The sequence below is a fragment of the Diuraphis noxia genome, unplaced genomic scaffold, assembly GCF_037042655.1.
Source record: "Diuraphis noxia isolate RWA-SAM2 unplaced genomic scaffold, SU_Dnox_SAM2 contig0006, whole genome shotgun sequence".
NCBI classification, from domain to species: Eukaryota; Metazoa; Arthropoda; class Insecta; order Hemiptera; family Aphididae; genus Diuraphis; species Diuraphis noxia.
The window spans coordinates 1,262,897-1,289,353 of NW_028301716.1; the positions used below are offsets into that span (position 1 = coordinate 1,262,897).

The 26,457-nt window shown below is 29.6% G+C and overlaps 3 protein-coding genes across 10 annotated transcripts in view; 1 reads left to right on the forward strand and 2 right to left on the reverse strand.

Annotated features, from left to right (window-relative positions):
• The window catches only part of LOC149054468 (filamin-A-like), a 121,068-nt gene extending 108,151 nt beyond the window's left edge, over window positions 1-12,917 (reverse strand). For 2 of the 5 annotated variants that reach the window (XM_089229990.1, XM_089229987.1), the window contains exons 1-2: window positions 12,533-12,917; window positions 967-1,673 (exon numbers count right to left, since the gene is read on the reverse strand). In XM_089229990.1, the coding sequence (XP_089086116.1) occupies window positions 967-1,339 (373 nt within the window). In that variant the 5' untranslated portion in view covers window positions 1,340-1,673; window positions 12,533-12,917. The remainder of the gene's footprint in view (window positions 1-966; window positions 1,674-12,532) is intronic. The other 3 variants (XM_089229988.1, XM_089229989.1, XM_089229991.1) reach the window with 3 other exon arrangements.
• A 186-nt stretch (window positions 12,918-13,103) lies between these two features.
• On the forward strand, window positions 13,104-24,858 carry LOC149054469 (uncharacterized). 4 transcript variants are annotated; one of them, XM_089230001.1, is made up of 5 exons: window positions 13,104-13,587; window positions 21,179-21,339; window positions 23,797-23,962; window positions 24,028-24,189; window positions 24,328-24,858. In XM_089230001.1, the coding sequence occupies exons 3-5, from the start codon at window positions 23,938-23,940 to the stop codon at window positions 24,552-24,554; spliced, it is 414 nt and encodes a 137-aa protein (XP_089086127.1). In that variant the 5' UTR covers window positions 13,104-13,587; window positions 21,179-21,339; window positions 23,797-23,937; the 3' UTR covers window positions 24,555-24,858. The 4 variants fall into 4 exon arrangements, with proteins under 4 accessions (XP_089086127.1, XP_089086125.1, XP_089086126.1 ...); XM_089229999.1 differs by having other exon boundaries at window positions 13,107-13,399; window positions 13,469-13,587; window positions 23,797-24,189; XM_089230000.1 differs by having other exon boundaries at window positions 13,107-13,389; window positions 13,469-13,587; window positions 23,797-24,189.
• Window positions 15,564-16,625, reverse strand: LOC149054470 (uncharacterized). The gene is made up of 3 exons (XM_089230036.1): window positions 16,565-16,625; window positions 15,853-16,206; window positions 15,564-15,781 (listed from the first exon to the last, which is right to left on the reverse strand). Exons 1-3 carry the CDS (start codon window positions 16,623-16,625, stop codon window positions 15,564-15,566), a joined length of 633 nt encoding a protein of 210 aa, XP_089086162.1.
• Window positions 24,859-26,457: the final 1,599 nt, after the last annotated feature.

Consider the following 26,457-nt stretch of genomic DNA (forward strand, 5'->3'; position numbering starts at 1 on the left):
TGTTTGAGATTCTGAACGGTCCAACTTTGTAATGGTTGTACAATGTATTTTTTTAGTAATCCTTTAAAAAAATTGTATACATTAATGATAAATAATAATTCTTATTATTTTGTTGTACCTATATTAAAAAATATTAATCTATAGGGATTTTACGAGCTTTTCGCTATTCGCTATAATGTATAATAATAATATCAAATTTTATGTTATAGAATTAAAACGAAAGGTGATTTTATTTTAAATATTCTATTTGTATACAGGTAGAATAGTTTTATAATTATAATCAATATCTCCGAATTTTTGAAAAAAATTATTTAGGATATTTACACTATCCGGCTAGGTAATAATACCATCTACTAGTTATGGTTTTCTGTACAAGATTGGTTGACAATACGAAATGGTTTCCCAGACGATAAACTAGAATCCCATTGTTTCTATGCATCGAAACAATATCACCAATATCCCGTACGCGTACCGTACAATTCGTAAGTAGGTATAAAACAAGACAAAATATGTGTTTAATAAAATAATATACTTCACCACGCACCTAGGTACTTAACCCGACGACTAAAAATATAAATTCAAGTAAACGAACATACCTATAACATTACCATATATTTTATATCTATAATAATATACTGACATTATCGTCGTTGTATCTGTCTAAATATGTACCACGATAGGTACCTATATCAAAATAATAATAATATTCTGATATTTACGCGGGGTAGTTTAGTATAATAATAATAATAATAATAATATCAGTTACGATAAAGTATTCAGCAGTGTAGTGTAACTGATAATTATAATATAACTTATATTTACACAAAACAGTTTCACTGCGAACTTCGGACTATTATAAATTTCTATGTTAAGCCGTACCACCAAATTCGGTAAATTCAAATATTATTATATTATATTATAGACTATAGTACTTAATTATTATTATTGTCGTGTCAGTGTACATACCGATGTTGACCAGCTTTATGTTCTCGTCGTCGAGGAACTTGAGCGCCACGGACACGTTCTCCAGTTTCTGCGACCGGAATGTGGGCCGCTTATTGTGCTTGGGCAACCGCTTGCCGCTGAGCACCTCGATGAGGGCGATCAATCGGAGCCCGTCGCCCAAGTCCGTTTCCAGGTTGCCAATGGCCTTGCCGGCCGTCTTTAGGTGTTCGTTGGCCCATCGTGTGAACGTGTTCTGCTGGATGAGCTTCCAGCGAGCGTCCTCAGCCAAATCCCGTTCGGCGGCTCCCATGTCGTCCTCCTGACTGCCGGCTTCGTATCCGTCCGGATCGTCTGTCGCGGTCGCCGCCGCCGCCACCGCCGCCACAGCTGACATACCGGTTTCGCGTGTGTGTGCGTGCGCGTGCGCTAGTGTATCGGTGTTCGGTGTTCGGTGTGCGGGTGTACGCGCGCGCCTGTGCGTGTGTACAATGCGATTACGAGTTTCGACGCACGACACAAAAAATAATAATAATATAATATAGATAGGTGTATACAATAATATTATATTATATTATTATTATTATTATTATTATTATTATGTTTAAAAAACCACATCAACGGACGTTTGTTTCGTTGGCTGGTCGGAAGTCGGCGACGTTGGAGGTGATCGTCGTCGTCGTCGTCGGACTGCACGAATCGTGCTCTCTACTGGTATCTATGCAGTGTACCTGGAAATATGACCAAAATTAATTATAATTAAATAGAGCTAGGTATATAATGAAACACATTAAAAAACCAGTAAAAACGTCAAATTTAAAAAAAAGGTTTGAACCAAAAAATATCGGATCTGTTTGATTAATAACACTCGATTCGGTGAAAACCTACAAAGTTACTTTTTAAGTCCAAAATCTTAGATTAAAGTTATTAAAAATCGTATTTTAATGTTAAACGCCTTAAAAACCATAAAATTCTTTATATAAATTTAAAAAAAAATCAAAATTCAAAAGAAATACCAAATAAAAACTGTTTAATTTGATTCAAGTATACATGAAACATAGGTTATTTATTCTGGGACGGAGTGAGTCTGAAATTGGAATTTTCTAGACATCCAGTAATTTACAAAATAGGAAAATTTGTTATTTTCTAAGTCATTTTATTTGTTCATTGAAAACATTTTAACCCATTATACCTAGCTGTTTCACGAATTGGTTTGAAAAGTTATTTTAAACATTGAAATATTTGAAAAATAATCATAATTATATATATACTATATACACTATATAATATATATATATATATATACTATATATATACATATATATATATATATATATATATATATATATATATATATACTATATACTATATACTATAATACTATCATAATTTCATTTGGTGAAAAATTTTGATTATTATTACCTATAAATAAATACATTTTTTTTAAAGTAATCCCTCTGTTTTTTATTATATAATTTATTGTTATTATTTTATTATATTGTTTTTGTTATTTCCATGACATGTTATAGAACAGCAATATAAAGTGTATCGAAAGTCTATATCTAATAATAATATGTAAATAAAATTTGTTATATGTTACAAAATGTAATAAAATAAAATTAATAATGTTTTATAAAATATCTACATTAATATTTAACCCTGTATGTATGTAAAATGTATTTTTGATAGTTTGTTTGCTATAATATGCTTGATATATCACTTGCTTCGTTTATATTAAAGCCTATAGATAAGTGTATGCTTTCTAAGCAGTCATAACGATATTATTGTTTTAATATGTCTTTTAAAACTTTAAAAGTACATTTACAAAAATAAAAAGTTTGGCAATCATTTTATACATATAATTATGGTGTGATGTATTGTGAGACATTCCAAAATAATGGTTTAGGACGTGGGGAACTATACTAATTATGTACACAAAAATATTACTTATTGAGCGTCAATAAATTACATATTGACACGCTATTCGTCAGTTGATATGATGTAAACTGCCGACGAGGGTTGGAATTTGACATCTTCATACTCACATTGTCATATTTATGACATAGATTCGACACAACATACCATTGGTGGACCTTTAAGAATTCTAACCAGTTTCCCCGCATCAAATAAAAAAACTCTAATAAAAAATATCATTATTTTTCTCTACAACTAAACCACTTAAATATAATTGAGAAAAAATAATTAAATGCTGTAATAAATGTCAATGTATGCATCACTCATTCTTTAGTATTTTAAAATATATTTTTCTAGCATTGCTGAAAGTTAATTCAAATATTGGAATTCAATAAGAAAGGCAATGCTTTAGGTACACTTTCAAAAACCAATAAAAGATCAAACTCTACGAGAAGTGAATATTTTTTTTTTTTAAGGCTAATTCGTTTTTAATCTTTGAAATTGTTTGAATTTTATTTTCCATATGATTACTTTTTAAAATTGTGTGGACGACGCGTCTTATAACTTGTAATTTCTACCTAACCTGCAAACTTTGATCCTAATAATATAGACAGTATTGTGAGCAGGTGAAGACATGAAGACATCTCTGATTCAATACTTTTTTTAATTACCTTTTTAAACTTTAAAGTAGTTTTACTAAATTATTACATTCATACAACCTATACGTTCTACGAAAAGAAATCTATCTGTTTATTTTAAAATTATAATCATATAATCGAAACTAGGTGAATTTATGTCACAAATTTTATTTTTTCATGGTCAGGTTAGAACAAAATATATTTTTACACATATTGCTGGCGACATCCAGTGGATTTCACAAAATACGTCTTGATCCTGTTCATTTTAGAATGATTTTCTATTAAAGTCACAGTCTATAATAATAAATTGAAGAATCTCAAAATTATATATTTGTTCGGGTAATTAATAATAATAATAAATAAATATCTGGAACTATACTTAACCGATTTAATTTTTTTTTATCAAAAAAATACACTATCCCATGGATAGTATATATTTATTCATATTTTTGTTAATTATAGGGTTGCTATTGATTATACAAAAATTACCAATTTGTTATGAGGTACATTTTTAAAATTTTTTTAAAAAGCTAAATATTAAAAATTTGTAAAAAGCTTTTACAAAGTTAAAAATGTTGGGCCTTTATAATGAATGTGTAAAAAATCTTTAATAGGGATTAAAATAGGGTAAATCCATGGGATGCACAGAATGTTTTGTACATCACTATAGTCTATCTCACGAAAGAACGGGACCGTTTCGCGCATGTAGAATGAGCTTCACCGTTTATTCCTCACCACGACCTGCACCAGCGACGACCGTCGCTGAATATTAAGATAGTACAAAGAAAACTTAATAGTGAATGATAATATGCACATAACATTTTTTTATGTTTAAATTAATTAAGTTAGGACGTAACCATAATCTTATAAGTCTAATTTTTTAGGTTTGATTTCCTTTTATCTATCCTGGTTTTATATTCTTTTTGATTTGATTGTCTAGACATTTTGTTGTAATTTTCTATAATACTCGACTCACAAGACTCTTCTTTTTCACCATCTATATTGTTCTGTCTACCTATTCTTAGTTTCTTTAGAAAGCTGATATTCCTCCTTTATGACCTGTCACATTTGTCTTCCATTAAATAGGATCTGGGTTCATTCAGTTTTTTAATTATTGTTCCTTCATGCCAATTTTTTGTGAACTTGTCCTGATATAAACTTTTTTTACCCTCCTCAAATCAACTAATATTTTTATTTGCACCTCTGTTATAATACAGAACTTGTATCTTAAACAATTATACGATATAATAATAATTTTAATATGGAATGTGGTACATTGTCAGTACATTAAACACAAAGTGCACGAATGTAGTTTCGGGACACTATAGTTACTTCTGATATTGTTAATTATTTATAGAAATACAAACCCTAAAAAATTGGATTTATGTGTTTTCTATGTTTTAAATATAAAATGATCATATTATTAGTATCACTTATCATAAATTATAAAGTCAGGTAACGAAATGAAACCATATAATTATCATTATGTAACCATTTTGAAGTGGTTTGGTTTCAAATTTCTTATCTATCTGCAAACATTTCAAACATAATATATTAACTATAAACAGGTATGTGATAAACTCATAGAATAATTAATTACTCTATGAGTAAACTAAGTTTTTCTTGTTTGTTTTTAACATTTACATCCTTCCTTATATTTTTATACTACATTTCTAATTTATAGAAGTCTGTCCTTTACAAGCACAAAAGCCCATCACGCGCATTACGCACACACGCACGTAGAATTATCTATACTCAACTCCTTAAAACCGATCCAATTCTAGTTCAAGTTTTTCAAATTTTTAATTACTTTAAGAATAAATAATTCGTAAAATCATTAACTATACGAACATTTTATTTGCCTAGTTAAATTCTAGGACATAAATTTTGTTTTGTTTTTAATTTTTAACCCAGTTGTTACGATGAATATATTTTAACCAGTATCGTATAGTCGTATAGATACGTCTAACATACACGAAGTGACATCTATGACCTTTATCATTTGAGGGGCCATTGGTTTTAACGAAATAATATTAGAATTTCAACTAAAATAATAGTATTCCAAAATATTGATATTTTTATAGGTAAGAATAATGTAATTCTATAGTTTTAAACTTATATTATTGCATAAAATTATTCGTAAATTTGTTTAAATTAATTTTTAATTTTTTGTTTGAAATGCAATTAGCACTTGTATAATTTGCAATGTTAATACTAATTCATTAAAAAAAAAAATTCTACCATTATAACGGATATTAACGACTAAAAATCGAATGAATATTAAATTCACGAATGTAAACATACAAAAAAATAAACTTATATTTACGAATACAATAAATTAAAAATGTTGTGATTCACGCTTTCAAAATGACGAACATTGAACATATGTTGTCATTTTGTTTCAGGAGAACGGGCATTCATGAATCTGAAATCAAGATTTCGGGAGACATATAGAAGGTTAAGGTAATGCGAGTATTGGCAAAGTTTCAAATCGTTGACACTACTTTGTTATACGCTCATATTATATAACGCAGTATTTTATTTTTTAAATTTGGAACACCTATTTTTGCCGACACTAGATTCTTTTTCAGTAGTTGATAACAATAAATTAACTTTGACGAATATCGAATACACTACGCCTATATTTTTTTAACGTAGTGTCCTTTCCTATAGCACTTCTTGGATTTTTTTTGCATTCGTTTTTCGCGTTTTAATTTTATTTGCTCAGGGAACACGTGGCAACGAATCAACTACTAGCTGAAAAAATTTGCGTCTATTAAACTATACCTGAACGAACTTTACGTCAGTCGCTAATGTTTAACATTGAAATTAAATAACATAAATTGTAGAGTCTGATTGAATTAACTTATAAATCCAAAGTTTTCAATTATTTTTGTGTATTATAGACCGAAAAAATGACTGGAATAATAAATTTTAATAATCGTGTTCGTATAACTCATAACACACATCTAGGCCGTGAAATGCCTTCTCATATAATATAGGTACACCTTACCCGGTGGTCAATATAAATGTCCGTTAAAAAAAATGTAAATACAATTATATTCCTAAATAGAACATAAACACGACGTTCGACACAGCAGATTCTAAAAGATATATAGACAAAACCTATCACTATTTTTATTGATATATTTTTTTAGTTTTACAAATATTTAATGCGTTAAATCACTTTAGCATAAACATGTGTTAAACAAACAGCAACCATATTGTGTAAACAAGGATACTTATAAAGGCATATTTTATATTGTTTTAAATAAAACATTCGATTCCCATAATATATTCGGTGATTAATTAATATGTGAGCGTTAACAAAAATATATCCCACACGAATGATGAACGATAAGTGTTGACCGTCTATAATTTTATTTATAACTGTATTTCGTTACCGTAACATAACAAAGCTGTATTCAAACGGCCGTAGGTATATCATTTGCGCATTGCCCGTTTACCTGCGCCAAAATATCTCGTACATCATATTATGCGCATCAGCATTCTGAACAATGGATATAAAAATTAATTTTTGATTAAAAATTCAATGATTGTCATAAGTCATATATAATAAATAAATACAAACAGTTAAAATAAATTAGATTAATTTTATTGAGTTGTTGTCATAATTTAAATTTTTATATAAATATAATATTATATAGATAATTAATAATTTAAGATTTTTAATTTTAAAAATAATAAAGATACATAAATTGTGTTCAATTAGGCACGTTACAGCAATAGTTTTATATCATAATACAAATTTAGTATACAATATATAATTTGAGTAAAAATTATTAATATGATAAAAAGAATGTTGTAAATCAATACTTGGTATATTGTAATATGTCCCATTATTTTTACAAACTTACGAGAATAAATTTAGAGATGTGCAAATTTTAAAATTAAAGTAATAGTTAGAAAACAACTTGTGCTTTTGGGTATGCACCTTTTTTTTACACCTTTTTGCAGTTTTATTGTTAAATAATATTGATTCGCAAATTATACCTTTTTTAAGATTTTACTTTTTAAATCAGGGGTGGCCATCCAGTTGATCACGATCGACTGGTCGATCTTTCTAGGAATATATGTCGATCGTTATAAAAATTAATTTTACCATTATCAGTCGATCGCGTAATAAAAAACTTGCAGGAAACCAATGCCAGGTATCACATTAATAAATTTATAAAATCACATTATTTAAATAACAATATCACATTTATAAAATTTTTTTTACTATTTCTTGTGTATTATCAATATATTAAATCGTTATTATTATTATTATTATCATCATGAAGAAACAATAAAATATTTATTCTTTGGAGCTTATAGAGGTCTATAGACATTTTTTTTTTTTTTTGATCATAAAACAAATTTCTTCCTAAAGACATTAATTCTCCTAGATGTCGATCACCTGGGGCTAAAAATTTCAAATGTAGCTCACTTGTTTGAAAAGGTTAGCGACCCCTGTTTTAACGATCGATGCGCAAACGACGTATAACCAAAAATCAAACGGTGCGTAACTGTCTTACAAAAAAGGTAAAAAATAACAATAGTGATGCGCAACGATAACCAGCGATTCAAACATAGAAAGTATTGAATTAATACATTATAAATTATAATTATACAAAGTGGTAAATTTAGAGACTGACGTTTTAACATTTTTAGCCCAAAAATTACTTTTGCCTTGTGCTCTTCATTTTTAAACGGTTAAAAATCTTTGGAATAGGTATATAAATTGTGGATTTGTAATTCTTAAGCGTCGTGTTATAGACTTATAGTTTAATAATTGTTACTTTAATTAATATAGGTAATAGATAGTTTTACAAATGTATGTTTAATCAATGAACAGTATATATTTTTTATTATTTTTAATAACCGTGGTCCGCCATAAATGTTAAATTAACCAGTTATCATTAATAATCATTTACTAACATATAATAATACCGTTATATAGATGGGTTTCATTGAAGTGGTGCTTCATAACAACACATGTTAATTGCACTTCGGCTCTCCAGGGCTCAAATATATCTATAAATATATACCTACCTATAGTGCATACCTATATTGTATACACTCGCCACTAATATTTGTCAAATCACTAAAATCTATAACTTATAAACAGAAATGGATTGTAAGTAATGGTAACACTCGTTGGATAGGGATTTATTTATAGACAAAAAGAAAAATTCAATGATTGTTTTCTCTTTAGTAAAAACGCAAAAAATAGGACTATATCGGACGAGTGGATTCGACAAAGCTGTCCTTGAACGAACCGACTGACATCTTTCTAGTGGTACGTTTGTTATTATAAAATATAGTATATTCACAGTCCTAACTGACAAAATTAAGAAAAAACGAACATCTAATGCAATCTTAGTAATCAAATTTTTATTTAACCGATAGTGATTTCGGTAGATTAAATTTAATAATCTACTATAATCTATAGCTGTAGGCTCTGTAGATACTCTGCAACAATATACATACGTGGGTTTTATTTTTTACACAATATATTAATATGTAATATTATAGGATCTTAAGAATTACCAATATGCGTGTATTTTTTTATTAGATTTTGAGCGGAGCGATCACATAATGTATTAATTTTACAATGTTGTGCGTGTCTTTTTTTTTGTATGTTTACAGGATAAGTTGTCAAAATAATGCTTTGATTTTCAACTTCAGTGGCTTTTCTGTTGAAAAGTGAATCTAGTTGATGCATTGGGGTGGCCAAATTGTTGAAAAACAAAACAAAAAACAATTGAGGTTAGAAATTCATAAACGTTTATTTTTTTAAATCTAAGGTTTGAAAATTCAATACAAGATTATTCATGAGTTAAGAGTTCATCTACTTTTATCAAATAAAAAATGTTTAACGGAAAGTCAAATTAAATTACAACATTGAATATTCACTCAATTTCTCTTGTACCGATATTTTAATTTTGTAATTATTCAAAAACGAATATCTATATAAACTTTAAATTTACACCAAATATTTCAACTATTTTTAAGTTATTTACAGCCATTTAAAATTTTCCGTTTATAGTTTTTTATTCTATAAATGACAATAAAATGTTATTCATTGAGTCAAAAAAGTTGAAATTTTAATATAAAGTTCCTCATAAGTTAATATAATAGCAATTGGAAAATATAAAAAATAAATACCTAGGTACGTTTTTTTAATCAAGTTAAATTAAACATTTATTCAATAGAAAATTTAGTTGTTAAAAATGTATTAGACGTTTAACTTTTATACATAGTTAAGGATTGAAAATTTAAAACAAGGTTTTACGTAAGTAGTTAATTCTGAAAATCTAAAAGCTATACAAACATAGTTTTTTTAAATATATATAATTTTAAGTTCAAATGTGGATGAAATTACGTATAATATAACCAAGAATAAAAATGATGTTAGTTATATTGATGTAATTTAAAAATATTATTCGTAGGTACTTACTTGAAATTTCTAGAGTAAACTGTATATTCTAATTTCAATAGTTAATATCGTTGATGAGTTATACTTTATAATAAATTGTATATGCCTTCTATCAACGACTGAGTGAGTCAAGTACATAATGATCTTATTTGATTAATTTGGAATTTATTTTATAGAAACCAAAATTTTTTTTTGAAATAATAAAATATAATTAATATAGTATACAACTAAAAAAATATCCAAGACTGATAAACCGTCTCCGCTCAGAATCGTTTTTCGTATACATTGATATTATATCATTGAATTCAAATTTAATACCATTAATTACAGTAACTTACTTGTTAAACACTGTACAGTAGAGTTACAACTTTATTTACCAGCTGTTTTAAATTAACTATTTGAAAAAATGAACGAAATTGATTTATTACTTAAATGATTATGGTAAGAACTCTTCATCTTACCCATCCCACAAAAACTAAATGTATACCACTACGTACTATGTCGTTTATGTTATTTATATGCCAAACGAAAATATATTATCTGTGACGCAATGTGCAGTGCGTAAACTCGTCAACTAAATCCATAGAGCGTTTGGTGTATAATAATATAATAATTGTCCATAAATGGACGCGAATACGTCTTGACAATTCCTAAACAGATATGCCATATGTGTACAATATTTAGCGTATATTCGTCATGAATTCATGATATGCCTATTCATGGTTCGTATTATTGGTGATCCGAGGTCGAAGTTATAATTCGTAGTATATTTATATTTTATAGTACGCGACACGCGTATGCTGTATTAATGTATAATTATATAATATATATACATGGATATTGCAATTATTCCTCCGGTAGAAAACACGTTCGCAGTTCGTACCGATATGGTTACTGCTGAATGTAAAAGTAAAAAGTATTAAATATAAATATAACATATACAGAGTGATTATTTTTATCCATTAATATACTCGTAGTAGACACATGATATTATTTTTAAATATATACGTATATTTTTTAAACAACATGCTATGTTTTAAATTTTCCCCATTTATTTGCAGTGTGAATTCCTTGTTTTTTTATTTAAGATATTGTCAGGTTTATAATTCATCCTGTTCCTGTTTATAATATGATGAATCAAAACACGTGTTATTGATGTAGGTACTGAGAATTGGTTAACCATTTAGACCTTAGACGCTTAACCGCATAGATACCATATTAAAATGCGTAATATAATATTTATCACATTCTTTATATATATTTTTCCTTATCTGTGTTAAGTAGGTACCTAATGCGTAACACGCAAGTACATCCTTTTCATTGATAATAACGATTAACTGCACGTGTGAAAATGACGAGTGGATATATATTAATATATTTATAATATTATGTATAATGATAATAGGTAATTATAAACATAAAATGCCAAATTATATTGTTTAAGAATCAAAAATTAACCTACACTTCTCATGATTTATTTTTCAAGCAAATATTTTCGAGACTCATATCGATAGCAAGATGCATTACTTGGAATAGAATGACCTGACGAATGAAAAATTTTAAATTGATCCTAGTTAACCATATGACCAAAATTATAAAACAAAAAATTTATATTGTACCTACGGTGCAACTGTCTATATCTAAGTCCGTAAAAAATTATTGATTTAAACTAAAGTTGTTTATTTTGTCAGGTCAATATTTTACTGCAATATTGCAGTATAACATCACCATAACATATAAATCAGTAGATAACATTATCAGTATACTTAGATTATAAATAGGTTAATCTAAATAATCTAAGTATACCGATAATGTTATCTACTGATTTATATGTTATGGTGATGTTATACTGCAGTATTGCAGTAAAATATTGACCTGACAAAATAAATAACTTTCGTTCATGATATATGAATAGAATAGGAAATGGAGTTCAGAAATATATTCTGATGGTATATCAACGAAAGTAATGTGAAGGATTTTAATTTTAATTTACAAGTATGTGCATATTTTTAAAACTTCGTTATAAATTTCAACGTTTAAGAAAATAATAATAAAATAATTGAATATAGGCTGAAATATCATAATTGTATATATATAAATATGATATTATGGTATGTATAATATATACATATTTATACCTAGAGATAGGAAACTGCGAAAAGCTATATCATTAACCCCCTTGGATTTTCATTTGAAAAATGATGTGCCGCTATGCACCTCACGGTTATTTGCAGGCACAGGACGCTTTAATACGATACTATAATTTATAGGTACAATTCTGTGGTTAAGATGATAAAATAAGCGAGAAGTATGTGCAGTTGTACAGCGAGATGAAATCTGCTGATCGTATCAAGTAAATCAAATGGCACGTCATATAATAATTGGTAAACTTTATAAATTTATAATATATTAATATATACATTTTTTAACCATGATTTGCACTTACAAGTCAAAAACCCGTAAATTACCAATCAATTTCACTGTCGTTATCAACGTTTTCCAATAATTAATCAGTGTTCAGTTTGAGTAGTTTGACTTATTTTCGTATAACATAATATTCATAATATTCTATATTATCATAATAGTATATACATACCTATCGGCAAGACAAGCGGAGCCGTCTGTGATCGACAGCGGTTGAATCTCCGGTTCAGCTGCAGCCGTCGAAAGCGCCCTACGAAACAATATTTTTGCAACAATTATTCTAAAAGTGTATATAATATATCGTCGAATTATAATCGCGACCGTTGAAGTTTTGATAGAAATTTAATATAAGTACCCACGAAACGGATACGTTTTAATTGGATAATGATGTCCGTTTTGACGCGGTCGTACAAAAGTCGTCGGTAATAATGAGCGGGAAAAACGCGACGCTGCGACTGAGAAGGTCTTTGATATTTCGATACCTAATCTTTGGACGAGAACGGTGAGTTGGTGATGGTCGCCGTCGTCGTCGTTTTTGTTGTTGCTGTAGCTATTGCTGGTGCGACACTGACAAGCGGCCGTGTACGTTTGTGTCGTGTCGACCCGCCGCCAAAGTCGCGTGGCTTTGGGATGTTTTGATGGCCGCTGAGATCCGGAGGCGGCGGGAGATTTAAAAATAAATCTTTCGTGGCGGTGGCGGCTGTGGCTCTCACGGGACGACACGGAGCGCACACACGCACATACGATGGACTCACACTAAGAAACGGACTTAGACTCTCACACACACACACACACACACACACACACACACACACACACACACACACACACACACACACACACACACACACACTAGTAATTTTCGACGCAATTCCACGGACGACCACCACCATCACAGTGTAATGTTTACAATAATAATATTAATATATATATATATATAAATATTAGAATTTGTATTATATTATGAACCAGCAAGTAGGACGGTGTGAAGCTAGCGTCCAATTTTCAGACAGATACGCAAATTTCACCGTAAATATTGGTCGTTAGAATGTTCCTACTGTCACGATGGCGTAACGTATAAATATTTTATAACCTTGTAAATGTACAGGATCCAAAAACGTCCAGGTTCAGTTTTAGAAACCGTAGAAGAATATTTGCGACAAAAAGCTGAAGTACTCTGAAAATCTGGAATAGCAAAGCATTTTTATGTTTCTAATATTCGAGGAGGTAAGTGAAGTTGATGAAACCTTTTTTATCTATATTGTGTTTTCTGTTATTTTTATACCTAAATATTTATTTAAATTGTGTTTTATTTACATTTAATAATAATAATGTGTGCATTGAATTTTAGAATAAAATAAATGTATGGGTAAAAGTATACCTGTATTACCTATATTATATAATAAATTATTCATAAAAGATATAGCCGTATTCTTCATGACATTAGCAATTTCACTTAGTGGATATTATAGTATACTTTTGGTATTATAACTCTAAAATGCTCCACAATAGGTATATAGAATATTGTATTATTTAATAAACATATAATGATAATAAATATTAAACTCTATTATATTATATTGTAATGGAAGGTGTATGCAATAAATATTATCTTAATATCTTAAATGTTATCAATAAAGTGCTTATTTATTGTTGTCATGTGTGTAAATGGTAATATTGTATTTTATAACTTAAATTTATATAGTATACGTAATGTATGAAAAGTGACTAAACTAGAAAAACTTAAAAAATAAATGTAATTAAAAAAACTCGTAGAAATGAATGATAAAAAAAAATTGTGTTTGGATAACAACAACTATAAATTAATCACTATAATATATGTTAAGTAAGTAGATAGTATAGCTAGATACCTCACATTAAAAATAAAAGAATCCAGTCCAACATTATGCATATAGGTAATAATTTTATAGCTATTCTAGATGAAAATTAATAAAATTGAATTTGGCAACAATACTAATTGTACTGATTACTATTGCTAATTATAAAGTTATACCTGGCAACAATAAAATTTTAAACTTGAACAGCACTTTAACTCACAATGATGTGCACGTGCTTCTACAAATACGACACCCACTTTCCTATACGTAATTTCAGAGTTTTACAATAGTATTACTCGTGTTGTACCGATATGAACGTATATTATAATATTATGCTGAATACTGCATTAGGCCTGCGCAAATCGTTACAAATCCTACCCGGCCAAATATGGTCTCGAAATACACTCCAGCGACCTGCCCGCCGGACCGTTTCAAAATAGGTTTATAATTATTTATATGTGTATGCAAGTGTAATATGTGTTACGATACCTACATAATATGCACATATATTATTGTATAATTTTTATATGATATAGCACATGACATGTGATTAAGGCCCGTAGCCTATTGCCTATACTAACATCAATGCCCACTGTCATGGTTCCGAGTCCGAGTATGCGCGAGGCTAACCTATAAGTATAGACTGTAGAGGTACTAATTTATTATTGTATATTCAACAAAACCGTTCAATTTAATTACTAGACATAAAATATTAATGTATTACGTATTATTAAAAATTAATTAAATCAAAATCAATTAATTTCATTTCACATTGCGTGTGCAAATTTAAATAGATTCCAAAATATTAGCATGTATAAATACCAAAATTTAAATAAATACTGCTTTTTATGATTTACTGAAGATACCCATTCACTGGACGGATGCCGCGGCTTACTCTTAAAATTTAGAATTAAAATCAAAGATTCAAATAAATAGTTTATTTTTACATTTTTGATTGTTGTTTTAATTGAAATTCGATTTATATGATACAAAGAGAAACATTTAAACTTAAAGGCCGTTGTGTTATAATAATATTTTGACCATCGAAAATGTATGTAGCTTTTTTCACCATGTTTTGGTTAGTTCGCCATTTTTTTTAGATTTGAATAATAAGACTATTAGAATAAAATAGCGAACGCAAAATAACAATAAATAGTTAATAGGCACTGACAATATTCAAATGCCAAAATACTATTAAAAAATTAACGTTGTACTACTACTGTAATAGGCATAGGTAAATAATGCACACCAAATGGTTTAAGTTGTAGATATTTATATTTTTGCAATGGAATTTATACATATATATATATTTTTTTTGTCCATCGTGATAAACATACATTTTATTTTATAATGATTGAGTTCCTATCACTTGGTCTGGAAAAACATCCAAGCAATCACCAAGGAGGATATAAGGGCGCACTGCACCTCAGACCCGGTTACTATAGACTGGCCGTTGCCGTTACAGTTGTCTTTGTCACAGACCTCGCAGCTCTCGACAATGGCTCCTGCAGGCATATTTACGCAGTCATTGGTATTGTTGGTCGACTTGCAGCCGCGTACTACGGTCGATGAGGCGGATGCATCTATTGATTAGAGAGTGGTGAAGAACAAATATCAGTTTTGGGTGCATGATTTTATTTAAATTTACACTTACTTGCTTTTACGGCGACCTTGAAACAATAGTAATCGGAATTGGTCGTTTCGATGAACGATTTTTTGTTGTTGTACGTGTTTAAAGTGACATGACTCCTTAGTTTTCTATACATCCGGCCTTCGGCTGGGGCTTCGGGAGCGGGTGTGGCCTCGGCGTCTGGGGCTGGGGCTGCGTCTCCGGCTGGGGCTGGGGTCGCGTCTCCGCCTGGGGCTGGGGTTGCACCCGAATTATCGGTTGCAGTCGTAGACGATGTTGTTGACCCTGTACAATTTTCCGATTTTAGGTTTGAATCACTTAACTCGGTGGCGCATTGCTTGTCCTCCCAATCGCATTTGTAACACGTCAAACCATTGGCTGTAATATAATACACATACATATTAATAATATAATATATAGGTACGAATGTTCAAACCATGCAAATAAGCATGTAAAAATAATATTACAATGTACACTAATCATGGATGTTTGAGATATATTCTGCAAGTATAATTTTTAATGAGTACACTATACCATTTTTATTTAATAGTTTATTTTGTAATCAAATTTTGATTTTTAAAATGATTAAGTATAACTAAAGATAATATTTTTGATTTCCGATATTTTTTGAATTACTTAGAGATGTGCCTCTCGCGAACCAAATCAAAATTCTATGCAATAATTATTAAAATTGTTATACTGGGTAATAGTAGTAATAACAATTTGTTGTACTCACCAAAGGTGAAAACTCCACACAACATCATAGTGATGGCCATTACTACGGCTAAGGACTTCATGTTTGAGTTTAGACGGTATAAGATTGAAAAAAATATATGGTCGTAAAATATGTACAATAATTATTATAAATGATAATAATTTACACTGTAAAACAAAATTATTTTCTTTAAGTGGCTATTTTTCCAAAGCTTCAAAGTAGACTGACGAATTTATCCTGGCCTGTTTATTAGTACACATAATATATAATATGTTACATGGTTATATTATATTCTAATTTGGCCAGATATAGGAGTAGTATATTGTATTTATAAGTTCACCGCTTATCTTTTCCACAGAGATTACATAAGTTCAAGCGGTCATTTATGCACACCACAGTGTAACAAATAATCATAGATTTTTTTCGATTTTTTTGATTTTTTCAAAAATTATTCATTTGATCAATTCATTACTCATAAATGTTGTACCTTTACAATTTACACAAAATGTTTGTTTTTTAATTTTCTGTACTTGATACAATATTCTAATTATTTTTCCTTGTATTGAGCCTTTACAGCTGATATTTTTTTTATCTTTTCTATAAATGTCAATTGAAATATAGTTGTTGAGTAAAAGGTGTTTGAAAATTTAATACAAGTCTCCTCTCACATTGCTGCAATATCAGTTTAAATACATAAAAGTGAATCATTTTATAAGTATTCTAATTCAAATTTTTAAATTTTTACCAACATGTAAGTAACCCATAAACCTTTAATCACAGTTTTTGTCGTATAGATCTAGTTATTGTAAATTAAAATTTGCATGAAAAATATTTATACATCAAGCATGTGAAACGATTTTAGTTCGTTTGTTATGTAATTTAAAAATAAAATTCGTGCGTACAATAATTTAGCCTTACAAGTTATACAATAAAATAACATATAATAAAATATTAGCACCTGCACAAAGAAGAATAGATTTTTTTAAAGAAATATCAGTAAATATGCGGTAAGCTCTATTGTCTTTAAATAAATTATGTTCACCGTTTGTTTTAGATTTAAAGCTTTACGTTGTATAGAAGGTGAAATCGCTTCCGATTTTCACTATCCGATGCCTGTATTCTCCAGCTTACACCTACTCTTAACGCTTTCACATAATTAATCACTACGTCCTCCCACTCGGAAGTAGTTGTCTTTTCAGTGGGCTTTTCCCAGTTAGTAGGGTTAAATTTGTGGCGGTCCTGGACGGATACCGCGTGAGTCAGTGGTGTCACTAGTGTAGGAGGTGGTGAAAAGAAAAACACAAACAGTTCGCGGTATAATGTTTTTTTTATTGTGGTGGTTGAAAATACAACCGCCAGAAAATGATCAACACGAAAATCAAAATAGCGGGGTGGTGAGGAGCGTGTGTCGTTCAGTGTCGGTCAGAGAACTCACTCTACTGTCGACCGGTTCGGAGTCTCGGCGGATCGACCGTTCCAGGCGCGCTTATCGCGTGTCGGTGTCGTCCGTCGTCGATTGGCGGTTGAAAAGAGAAGTAATTGCGCGGTTTGCCGGGCAAAGGCCGTTTGAATTCAAACGGCTATTACGCGGGCCCGCGTCAAATTCTAATATTATGTTATAAGTAGGTTTTTGCTGCACTATGTATGCCCCACCCATAGCCATTTATTGTTCATTATTATTTCAAATATACTGGGGTTATGGAAGAGCGTTTATAATTACTGAACACTTCACTGACACTACCAATTAAAGCCAAACCTATACCACTCTGAAAAAATGGACAGCTCACCGGAAGAAGAGAGGGAAATAAACCAGGAGTGGCTGAGAAAGGACGACCGTGTGAGGATACGACACGGTGGTACATGACCTCGGCAGAATCCTCTCCGATACGATAAGAGTGACCGGACAAGACCAGGGCCACGCATCGACTTTACAAACAGGAAATTATGGCCAGAGACACTGTCAAAAACACCTCGTCACACCAGCCGCAACGACTGTATCACTAGCGGTTTAAACGGGTGGTATGACGTGGGAAACACACATTTAATTTCAGATGGTGTACTCAGTGTCAGCTCTTACTAACTACCAGATCACGGTAGTACGAAGACAGCGCTGTATGAAAATGCAAATTGCAAAATGTATGACCAATTCTTTAATGATAAATTATTACAATCATATCTGCTAATATCATAAAATATAATTATTTTAGATTATAGTAAAACAATCTAGTTATATTTATACATTTTTGACTCGAGAAACATTTATATATAAAAGCGGTTGAGTTTTAATAATATCTTGACCATCGAAAATTGAATGTACCTTTCTTGCACCGTGTTGATTTTTTGAGATTTGAATCATGAGAATGTTAAAATAAAGAGCGAACGCAAAATAGAATTGAACAGCTAATAAGCACTGACATTATTCAAATGTTGAAATGCTTTAAAATAATCAAAGTTACCTATAATTAACGTTGAATAATTTCTACTACTGTAAAAATAGGTATAGGTAAATAATGCACACCAAATGATTTAAGTTGTAGATATTTATATTTTTGCAATGGAATTTATACATATATGTATACATATATATATATATATTTTTTTTTTCCATCGTGATAAACATACATTTTATTTTATAATGATGGAGTTCCTATCACTTGGTCTGGAAAAACATCCAAGCAATCACCAAGGAGGATATGAGGGCGCACTGCACCTCAGACCCGGTTACTATAGACTGGCCGTTGCCGTTACAGTTGTCTTTGTCACAGACCACGCAGCTCTCGACAATGGCTCCTGCAGGCATATTTACGCAGTCATTGGTATTGTTGGTCGATTTGCAGCCGCGTACTACGGTCGATGAGGCGGATGCATCTATTGATTAGAGTGGTGAAGAAGAAATATCAGTTTTGGGTGCATGATTTTATTTAAATTTACACTTACTTGCTTTTACGGCGACCTTGAAACAATAGTAATCGGAATTGGTCGTTTCGATGAACGATTTTTTGTTGTTGTACGTGTTTAAAGTGACATGACTCCTTAGTTTTCTATACATCCGGCCTTCGGCTGGGGCTTCGGGAGCGGGTGTGGCCTCGGCGCCTGGGGCTGGGGCTGCGTCTCCGGCCGGGGCTGGAGTCGCGTCTCCGGCTGGGGCTGGGGTTGCACCCGAATTATCCGTTGCAGTCGTAGACGATGTTGTTGACCCTGTACAATTTTCCGATTTTAGGTTTGAATCACTTAACTCGGTGGCGCATTGCTTGTCCTCCCAATCGCATTTGTAACACGTCAAACCATTGGCTGTAATATACACATACATATTAATAATATAATATATACGAATGTTCATACCATGCAAATAAGCATGTAAAAATTATATTACAATGCACACTAATCATCGATGTTTGAGATATATTCTGCAAGTATAATTTTTAATGAGTAGGTACGCTATACCATTTTTTATTTAATAGTTTATTTTGTAATCAAATTTTGATTTTTAAAATGTTTAAGTATAAATAAAGATAATATTTTTGATTCCCGATATTTTTCGAATTACTCAGAGATGTTCCTCTCAGTTAGATGTTTTTAACCGAATCACAATTCTATTCAATAATTATTATGAAAATATTTATACTTGGTAATAATACTAAAAACAGTTTTAATGTATTGTACTCACCTAGAGTGAAAACTCTACACAAGATCATAGTGATGGCCATTACTACGGCTAAGGACTTCATGTTTGCGTTTATAAGATTGAAAGAAATATATGGTCGTAAAAAATGTACAATGATTTACACTGTAAAACAAAAATATTTTCTTTAAGTGGCTATTTTTCTAAAGCTTCAAAGTAGACTGCCGAATTTCTCCGGACCTGTTTATTACTGCACATAATATATAATATTTCACATGGTTATATTATATTCTAATTTGGCCAGATATAGGAGTAGTATAATATATTCATATGTTCACCGTATTTTTTTATTAATTTGTAGTCTTTTAATTATATACATTATACAATATACATACACATAATATTTTCTAGTTTTTAGTTATAAATTGTATTTAAACATTTACATATACATCTCCATCCACTTAAAAAAAAGAAAGAAAACACAACATTATTGTAAAACCAATACTTATCCTGCATGCTTATCACTGTACTCTAAATTTAAAACCTTATTAATGAAAACATGGTATATCTTATATAATATCTTATTATACATTATTATTTTAGTATAGGCTTTATATACATAGGTGGTCTATATTTAAGCTAAATAATATCAAAATATAAATTAATAAACATATCATATTGTGTATTAATTGAATTTGCTATCTATCGGACTGTTTATAGACTACTACATCATTTGCATTATTAATGTTGATATTTTGTTATGTTATTGGAGGGAAATCTTATCACAAATGCTAGTCGTGTATGATACGCGTATTACGTGCACAGACTTCTGTAATAAGTTATTATTATATTTATATAGTTACTATATATTAGTATAGAAGTCTGTGATTACGTGTGACATGCCCAATTATAAAACGTACTAGTGAAACAGGTGGTGCTGTAGTTGACACTCTAGATTTAACGGAAGAAATAAAAAGTGATTTCAATTTAATTTGTCTAATATTTTTTTGCAGGATGGCCATTATATTGTGAAAGAACTAACTGAGAAAGAATCAGTACCGGAAATTATTCCTCGTAACGAAACACAAGAGGACGTGGTTGAAATTCCGTCAGCAGCAGTTTTATGCATTTTATTGTATGAAGTTTTTATTTTTGGGTCACATATTTTCAATGGGTGAGTAATACTACCTAACAAATAACAAATCTTTTCATACAAGAATATCTCAATATGTAAATAGTAATTTTGTTATAACTTACTTATAGAACGACATAATATTACAAAGATGACTAATAATTTAAAAAGGCGGGTAAGTCGTGGATGTCACTCTGCTGTACAGACTGTACAGTAGGTTACAAGTGGGTTACTGTAATAGATGGAAGTAAATTCGAATCCAATGATATTATATCACTGTATACGAAAAACGATTCTGAGTAAAGACGGTTTATCTGTCTAGGATATATTAAAGATATTTAAAAATTTTCAAATCTTAGATTTAAAAAGAAAATTTTTTATGAGTTTCTAGTTTGAAATAATTTGCGAATTTTCGTGATTTTCGTGATTTTTACATATGTTGTCTAAATTCAAACTTTGAATCCTTGAAAAAAAAAAAAATTGTGACTATGAATTTATTTATTTTTTTCAACTGCTATTGTTAAAATGTGTTAGAAGCCTTGTATTAAATTCTCAAGCTTTTCTACCGAACAAATAAATTTATATCGATATTTATAGAAAAAAAAAAACTAAAAAAGTTGAAAAATGAAAATGTCAGTAAACAGCTCAAAACAAATCTAAATATTTTGAAAATTTTATCAAATATAGAAAATGCCTATATAAACATTCAGTGAAAATTTCAAGTATCTGTGGTCATTTGTTTTAGACTTTTAGAGTTACAACAAAATAAGAAAATCACTAAATGTGAAATCCAGTGAAAATCCAATTTTGTAAAAATTTAAATTTCAAATGCTCATAAAAATTTAATTTTAATTTCCAGTGAACTTTTTATTTGTTATAAAGATTGACAAACTTGTAAGGAATCTTGTATTAAATTTTCAAATCTTAGATTTAAAAATAAAATTTTTTATGAATTTCTAGCATAAAATAATTTACAAATTTCCCTGATTTTTACATAATGTGTTGTCAAAATTCAAACTTTGAATGCTTATAAAAAAAAATTGTGACTATGTATTTCTTTCATTTTTCAACTTCTATTGTAAAAATATGTTAGGAGCCTTGTATTAAATTTTTAAATCTTAGAATCAAACTTTTATGAATTTATATCTAAGATAAATTGAACATTGCCGTAATTTTTACGTATTTAGTCAAAATTTGAACTTTAAATGCTTATAAAAAAAATTGTGCCTACGTATTTTTAATATTTTTAACTGCTATTGTTACAATGTGTTAGAAGCCTTGTATTAAATTTTCAAGCTTTTCTACCGCACAAATAATTTTTTATTCTATATTTATAGAAAAAAGTTGAAAAATTAAAATGTCAGTAAACAGCTCAAAACAAATCTAAATATTTTAAAAATTTTATCAAATATAGAAAATTCCTATATAAACATTCAGTGAAAATTTCAAGTATCTGCAGTCATTTGTTTTAGAGTTACACCAAAATAAGGAAATCGCTAAAAGTGAAAATCCAAAATTTAAATTTCAAATGCTCATAAAAATTTAATTTGAATTTCCGGTGGACTTTTTATTTGTGATAAAGATTTAAATACTTATAAGGAATCTTGTATTAAATTTTCAAATCTTAGATGTAAAAGGAAAATTTTTTATGAATTTCTAGCTTAAAATAATTTGTGAATTTTCGTGATTTTTACGTATTTTGTCAAAATTCAAACTTTGAATGCTTATAAAAAGAATTTTGACTATGAATTTCTTTTATTTTTCAACTGCTATTGTTGGCGCCGCATAAGCATTATTTAGCTGTCACCGATCGACACACACACACACACACACACACACACACACACACACACACAAACACTCGCGCGCACCAGCTGTTATTTTAAGTTGTTTTTGTTTAATTATTTGTATCTTGTGAATTATATAATAATGTTGTGCAACACCGCCTTATCGTCCGTGTCCGCCATCTAAGTATTATCAATTATGTTATATCATTACCATAGCCAAAGGCATACGTTTTTATATTATTAATTAGTATTCTCTCCAGCGTTGTCGCAAATAAAGCTCGTACGTGCGCAAATCGTCGTCGGCAGTTTCTACAATAAAATTTGTATTTTGTGAGTGCGAATCGCCACTGTTTTTTTTATACTTAGGTGTATTCTATGTGTGCGCAAATCGCCACATCCTTTTATATATTATATTGTATTCGTGCAGGCGCTAATCGCCACTGTCAGTATTATATTTGCATTTTTTGCAAATCGTTTGCGCTAATCAACGCGATTTGTTTGTATTATATTAAATTATTATATTGGTGCAGGCGCGAATCACCTTATTGTTTTTATATTTGTGTGCGCTGATCGCCACATTTTTATTATTATATATTGTATATACGGCGCGAATCGCCGTAATTTTATTTTGTTATTATTTTATATAGGCTCTAATCGCCGCATTTTATTATTTTGTTTATTGTGTGTGTAAAAATTGTACATTATTATTTAGCATAGGTAGCAGCTGGCCAGTCTACGCTCCACAAATTGTGAGTTTTTTTTTATTTATTTATTTATTATTATTTATATTTTTACCTATTATCTTATTATTGCCTATTGGTGTTATTATTTTATTATCGGCTGTGCCGGTATAATGACTGTTACAAATCCAGTATCAGGTTTGTATTGTTATAATTAAAATTTTTTTAAATGAATAATTGGTATCTTTTTTTAAATACAACAGATGAAAACATAAATGAATTGGAAGAATTTTTAGTAACAGTTCAAGAAGACAACTATGAATCACAACTGGTTTCTGATGATGTGTTCACTTCACAAAATCATTCACAAGATGCCCCAATTACATCTCCTATAGGATCATCTAAATCAATGCCAAAAAAGCAAAGTAAACATTTTTCATTATTAATATAAATATGTATATAGTATATACCTATTTTTAAACAGAAAATATTGTTTATTTGTTATTTGTATACTGTAAAATCATAGTTTTACAAAACCTAAATGTATTAATTGGTATGTATAGTGTTGACAAATAAAGTGAAGCAAGTAAAGTTGGCTAATCAACTACAGTCCGCCAGAGATGTGTTTTCAGTAATTGCTGAAAAGCAAGTTGAAGCGAATTTTAAAATAGCTGATGCTATCACAACTATTGGTTCAGCATTAGAAAAATTAGCTGATAATGACAAAAGAAGGTTGGAAAACGAAAAACTCATATTAGAAATTTATACAAAAGTTATTGATAAATTATAAATATTATAAAAAATTTCAATTTTCAATCCTATAATGTTAAATATTACTATTAAGTAAGTATTAGTTGATTTGTTTTACAGAAGTTATGTTTGAATAATAAAAGATTTATTTGTTTTTTTTTTTTTAAACTATGTTAAAATAATGAAAGATTTATTTGTTTTTTTAGTTATGTTTATAATGTGTTAATCTAAATTAGATTAAGTAAAAGTGATATTAAATATATTATATGCTATAAACGCTTATAGTCTGCAACCAAATAAAAGTACGAGATTTGTAATTTCTAATGTATTTTTATTCATCATTGTTTCCATCCCTATAGTTTCCAAATTGTTCCAACATTAATTGTTTTTGAATTCGTTGAGCTATTGCTCGAGGTGCTCTTTCATGATCAAATTCAGGTTCAGGTTGATGTTCGAGTAATTCAACTCTATTGTTTTCTTGAGCAATGACATCAAAATCTTCAAAAGCCGGTAGATTGCAATGTAAGCGAATATTATGAAGTGTAGCACATGCATTGACAATTTTACCTGCCATGCCAGGTGAATACATAAGTACTCTCTGATATGACAAACATCTCCACATACTTTTTAAAACTCCAAAGAATCTTTCCACAACATTCCTGGCTTTACAAAATTTTTTAGTGTACTCAAACTGTCTAGTACCTTCTGGATAATGTGGCAGTGGAGTCATCAGCCAAGGTTTCAATGGATAACCAGCATCTCCTTAAATATACAATTATAACAATGCCACTACAAACTTTGGTATTAACCATATACATGGCATGTGCGTTACAGGTCACCTAAATCTGCTTAGATGTTACCTAGCTATGTAACCAAATACTATATTTTTAAATATTTTCAATACCTACCTATCAGCCATGTTTGGCGTTCACCATTACTATAATGGTATTCCATTGCCCGGCGGACGGGTGACATACTCCAAATATATGAATCATTTCTAGCCCCGGGGTATCTTGCATTCATATTCAAAATTTGTAGTTTGGAATTTACAATCTGAAAAAAATATATAATTATATAAACCACTTTATTAATATTGAAAAAAAGTAGTCTTACTGCTTGCACATTCAGTGAATGTTTACCATGATGGTTAACATATGCTTCTTCATGTTGCGGAGGAGCAAATCAATAGCTCCAATTGTACCTTCAAATGGTTAAAGAGCATGTGCAAAATTTTCTCGTGCCCTTTGTCGTTCAGCACCAGTCATTGGAAATTTAATCCATTTTCTGAACAGACGCTGATTTATAGCATCAGTCACAGCATGTATGCATCGACTGACTGATGGTTGGCTTATATTTAACATACTATTACCACCTAATCCTTTTTGATACCTAGCTCCCTTGTGCATAAAAGTGCAGACAAACTAATACCTAATCAAATATATTTAAATTTAGGTGATATGTACTGTTGTAAAATATGTGAGTGAATAATGTATTTAAATACTGTCTTGGAAATATTTGCAAAAATTCAAACAACTTATTTGTCATTCGTTCATATTTTTTTTTGAAAGATTTACTATTTTATTTGTAATATTTTTTCACTCATAAATGGTACAATGATGGCTAATAATACCTAATTATATAAAATTAATTTGGGCAAACAGACTAGTAAAAAGTAAAATTAAAAAAGTATTTAAATACATGTCAAGTAGGTAATTGTATTTGCTCTAGGAGACTTTTTACTTAAACATATTTAAAATACTTTCTAAATTGATATATTTGTATCTGTATTTAAATAAAATTTTAAAATTAATTTCTAGAACTTATTAGTAAAGTAATTTGATATAAATTTGAATAATTTGATAGGTACTGAACATAATATTTACTTACTTGTATTTCTGGAGATAATCCAGAAGTTCTTCTATGCTGTAATGATGGCCTCAATG

Coding starts and splice junctions, on each gene's coding strand:
- LOC149054470 (XM_089230036.1), bottom strand. CDS start 16,625: ATGAAGTCCTTAGCCGTAGTAATGGCCATCACTATGATGTTGTGTGGA. Junction 16,207..16,564: donor GTGTGGAGTTTTCACCTTTG/GTGAGTACAACA, acceptor ATTATATTACAG/CCAATGGTTTGACGTGTTAC. Junction 15,782..15,852: donor CAAGGTCGCCGTAAAAGCAA/GTAAGTGTAAAT, acceptor TCTAATCAATAG/ATGCATCCGCCTCATCGACC.
- LOC149054469 (XM_089229998.1), top strand. CDS start 23,994: ATGAATAATTGGTATCTTTTTTTAAATACAACAGATGAAAACATAAAT. Junction 24,190..24,327: donor ATCAATGCCAAAAAAGCAAA/GTAAACATTTTT, acceptor TGGTATGTATAG/TGTTGACAAATAAAGTGAAG.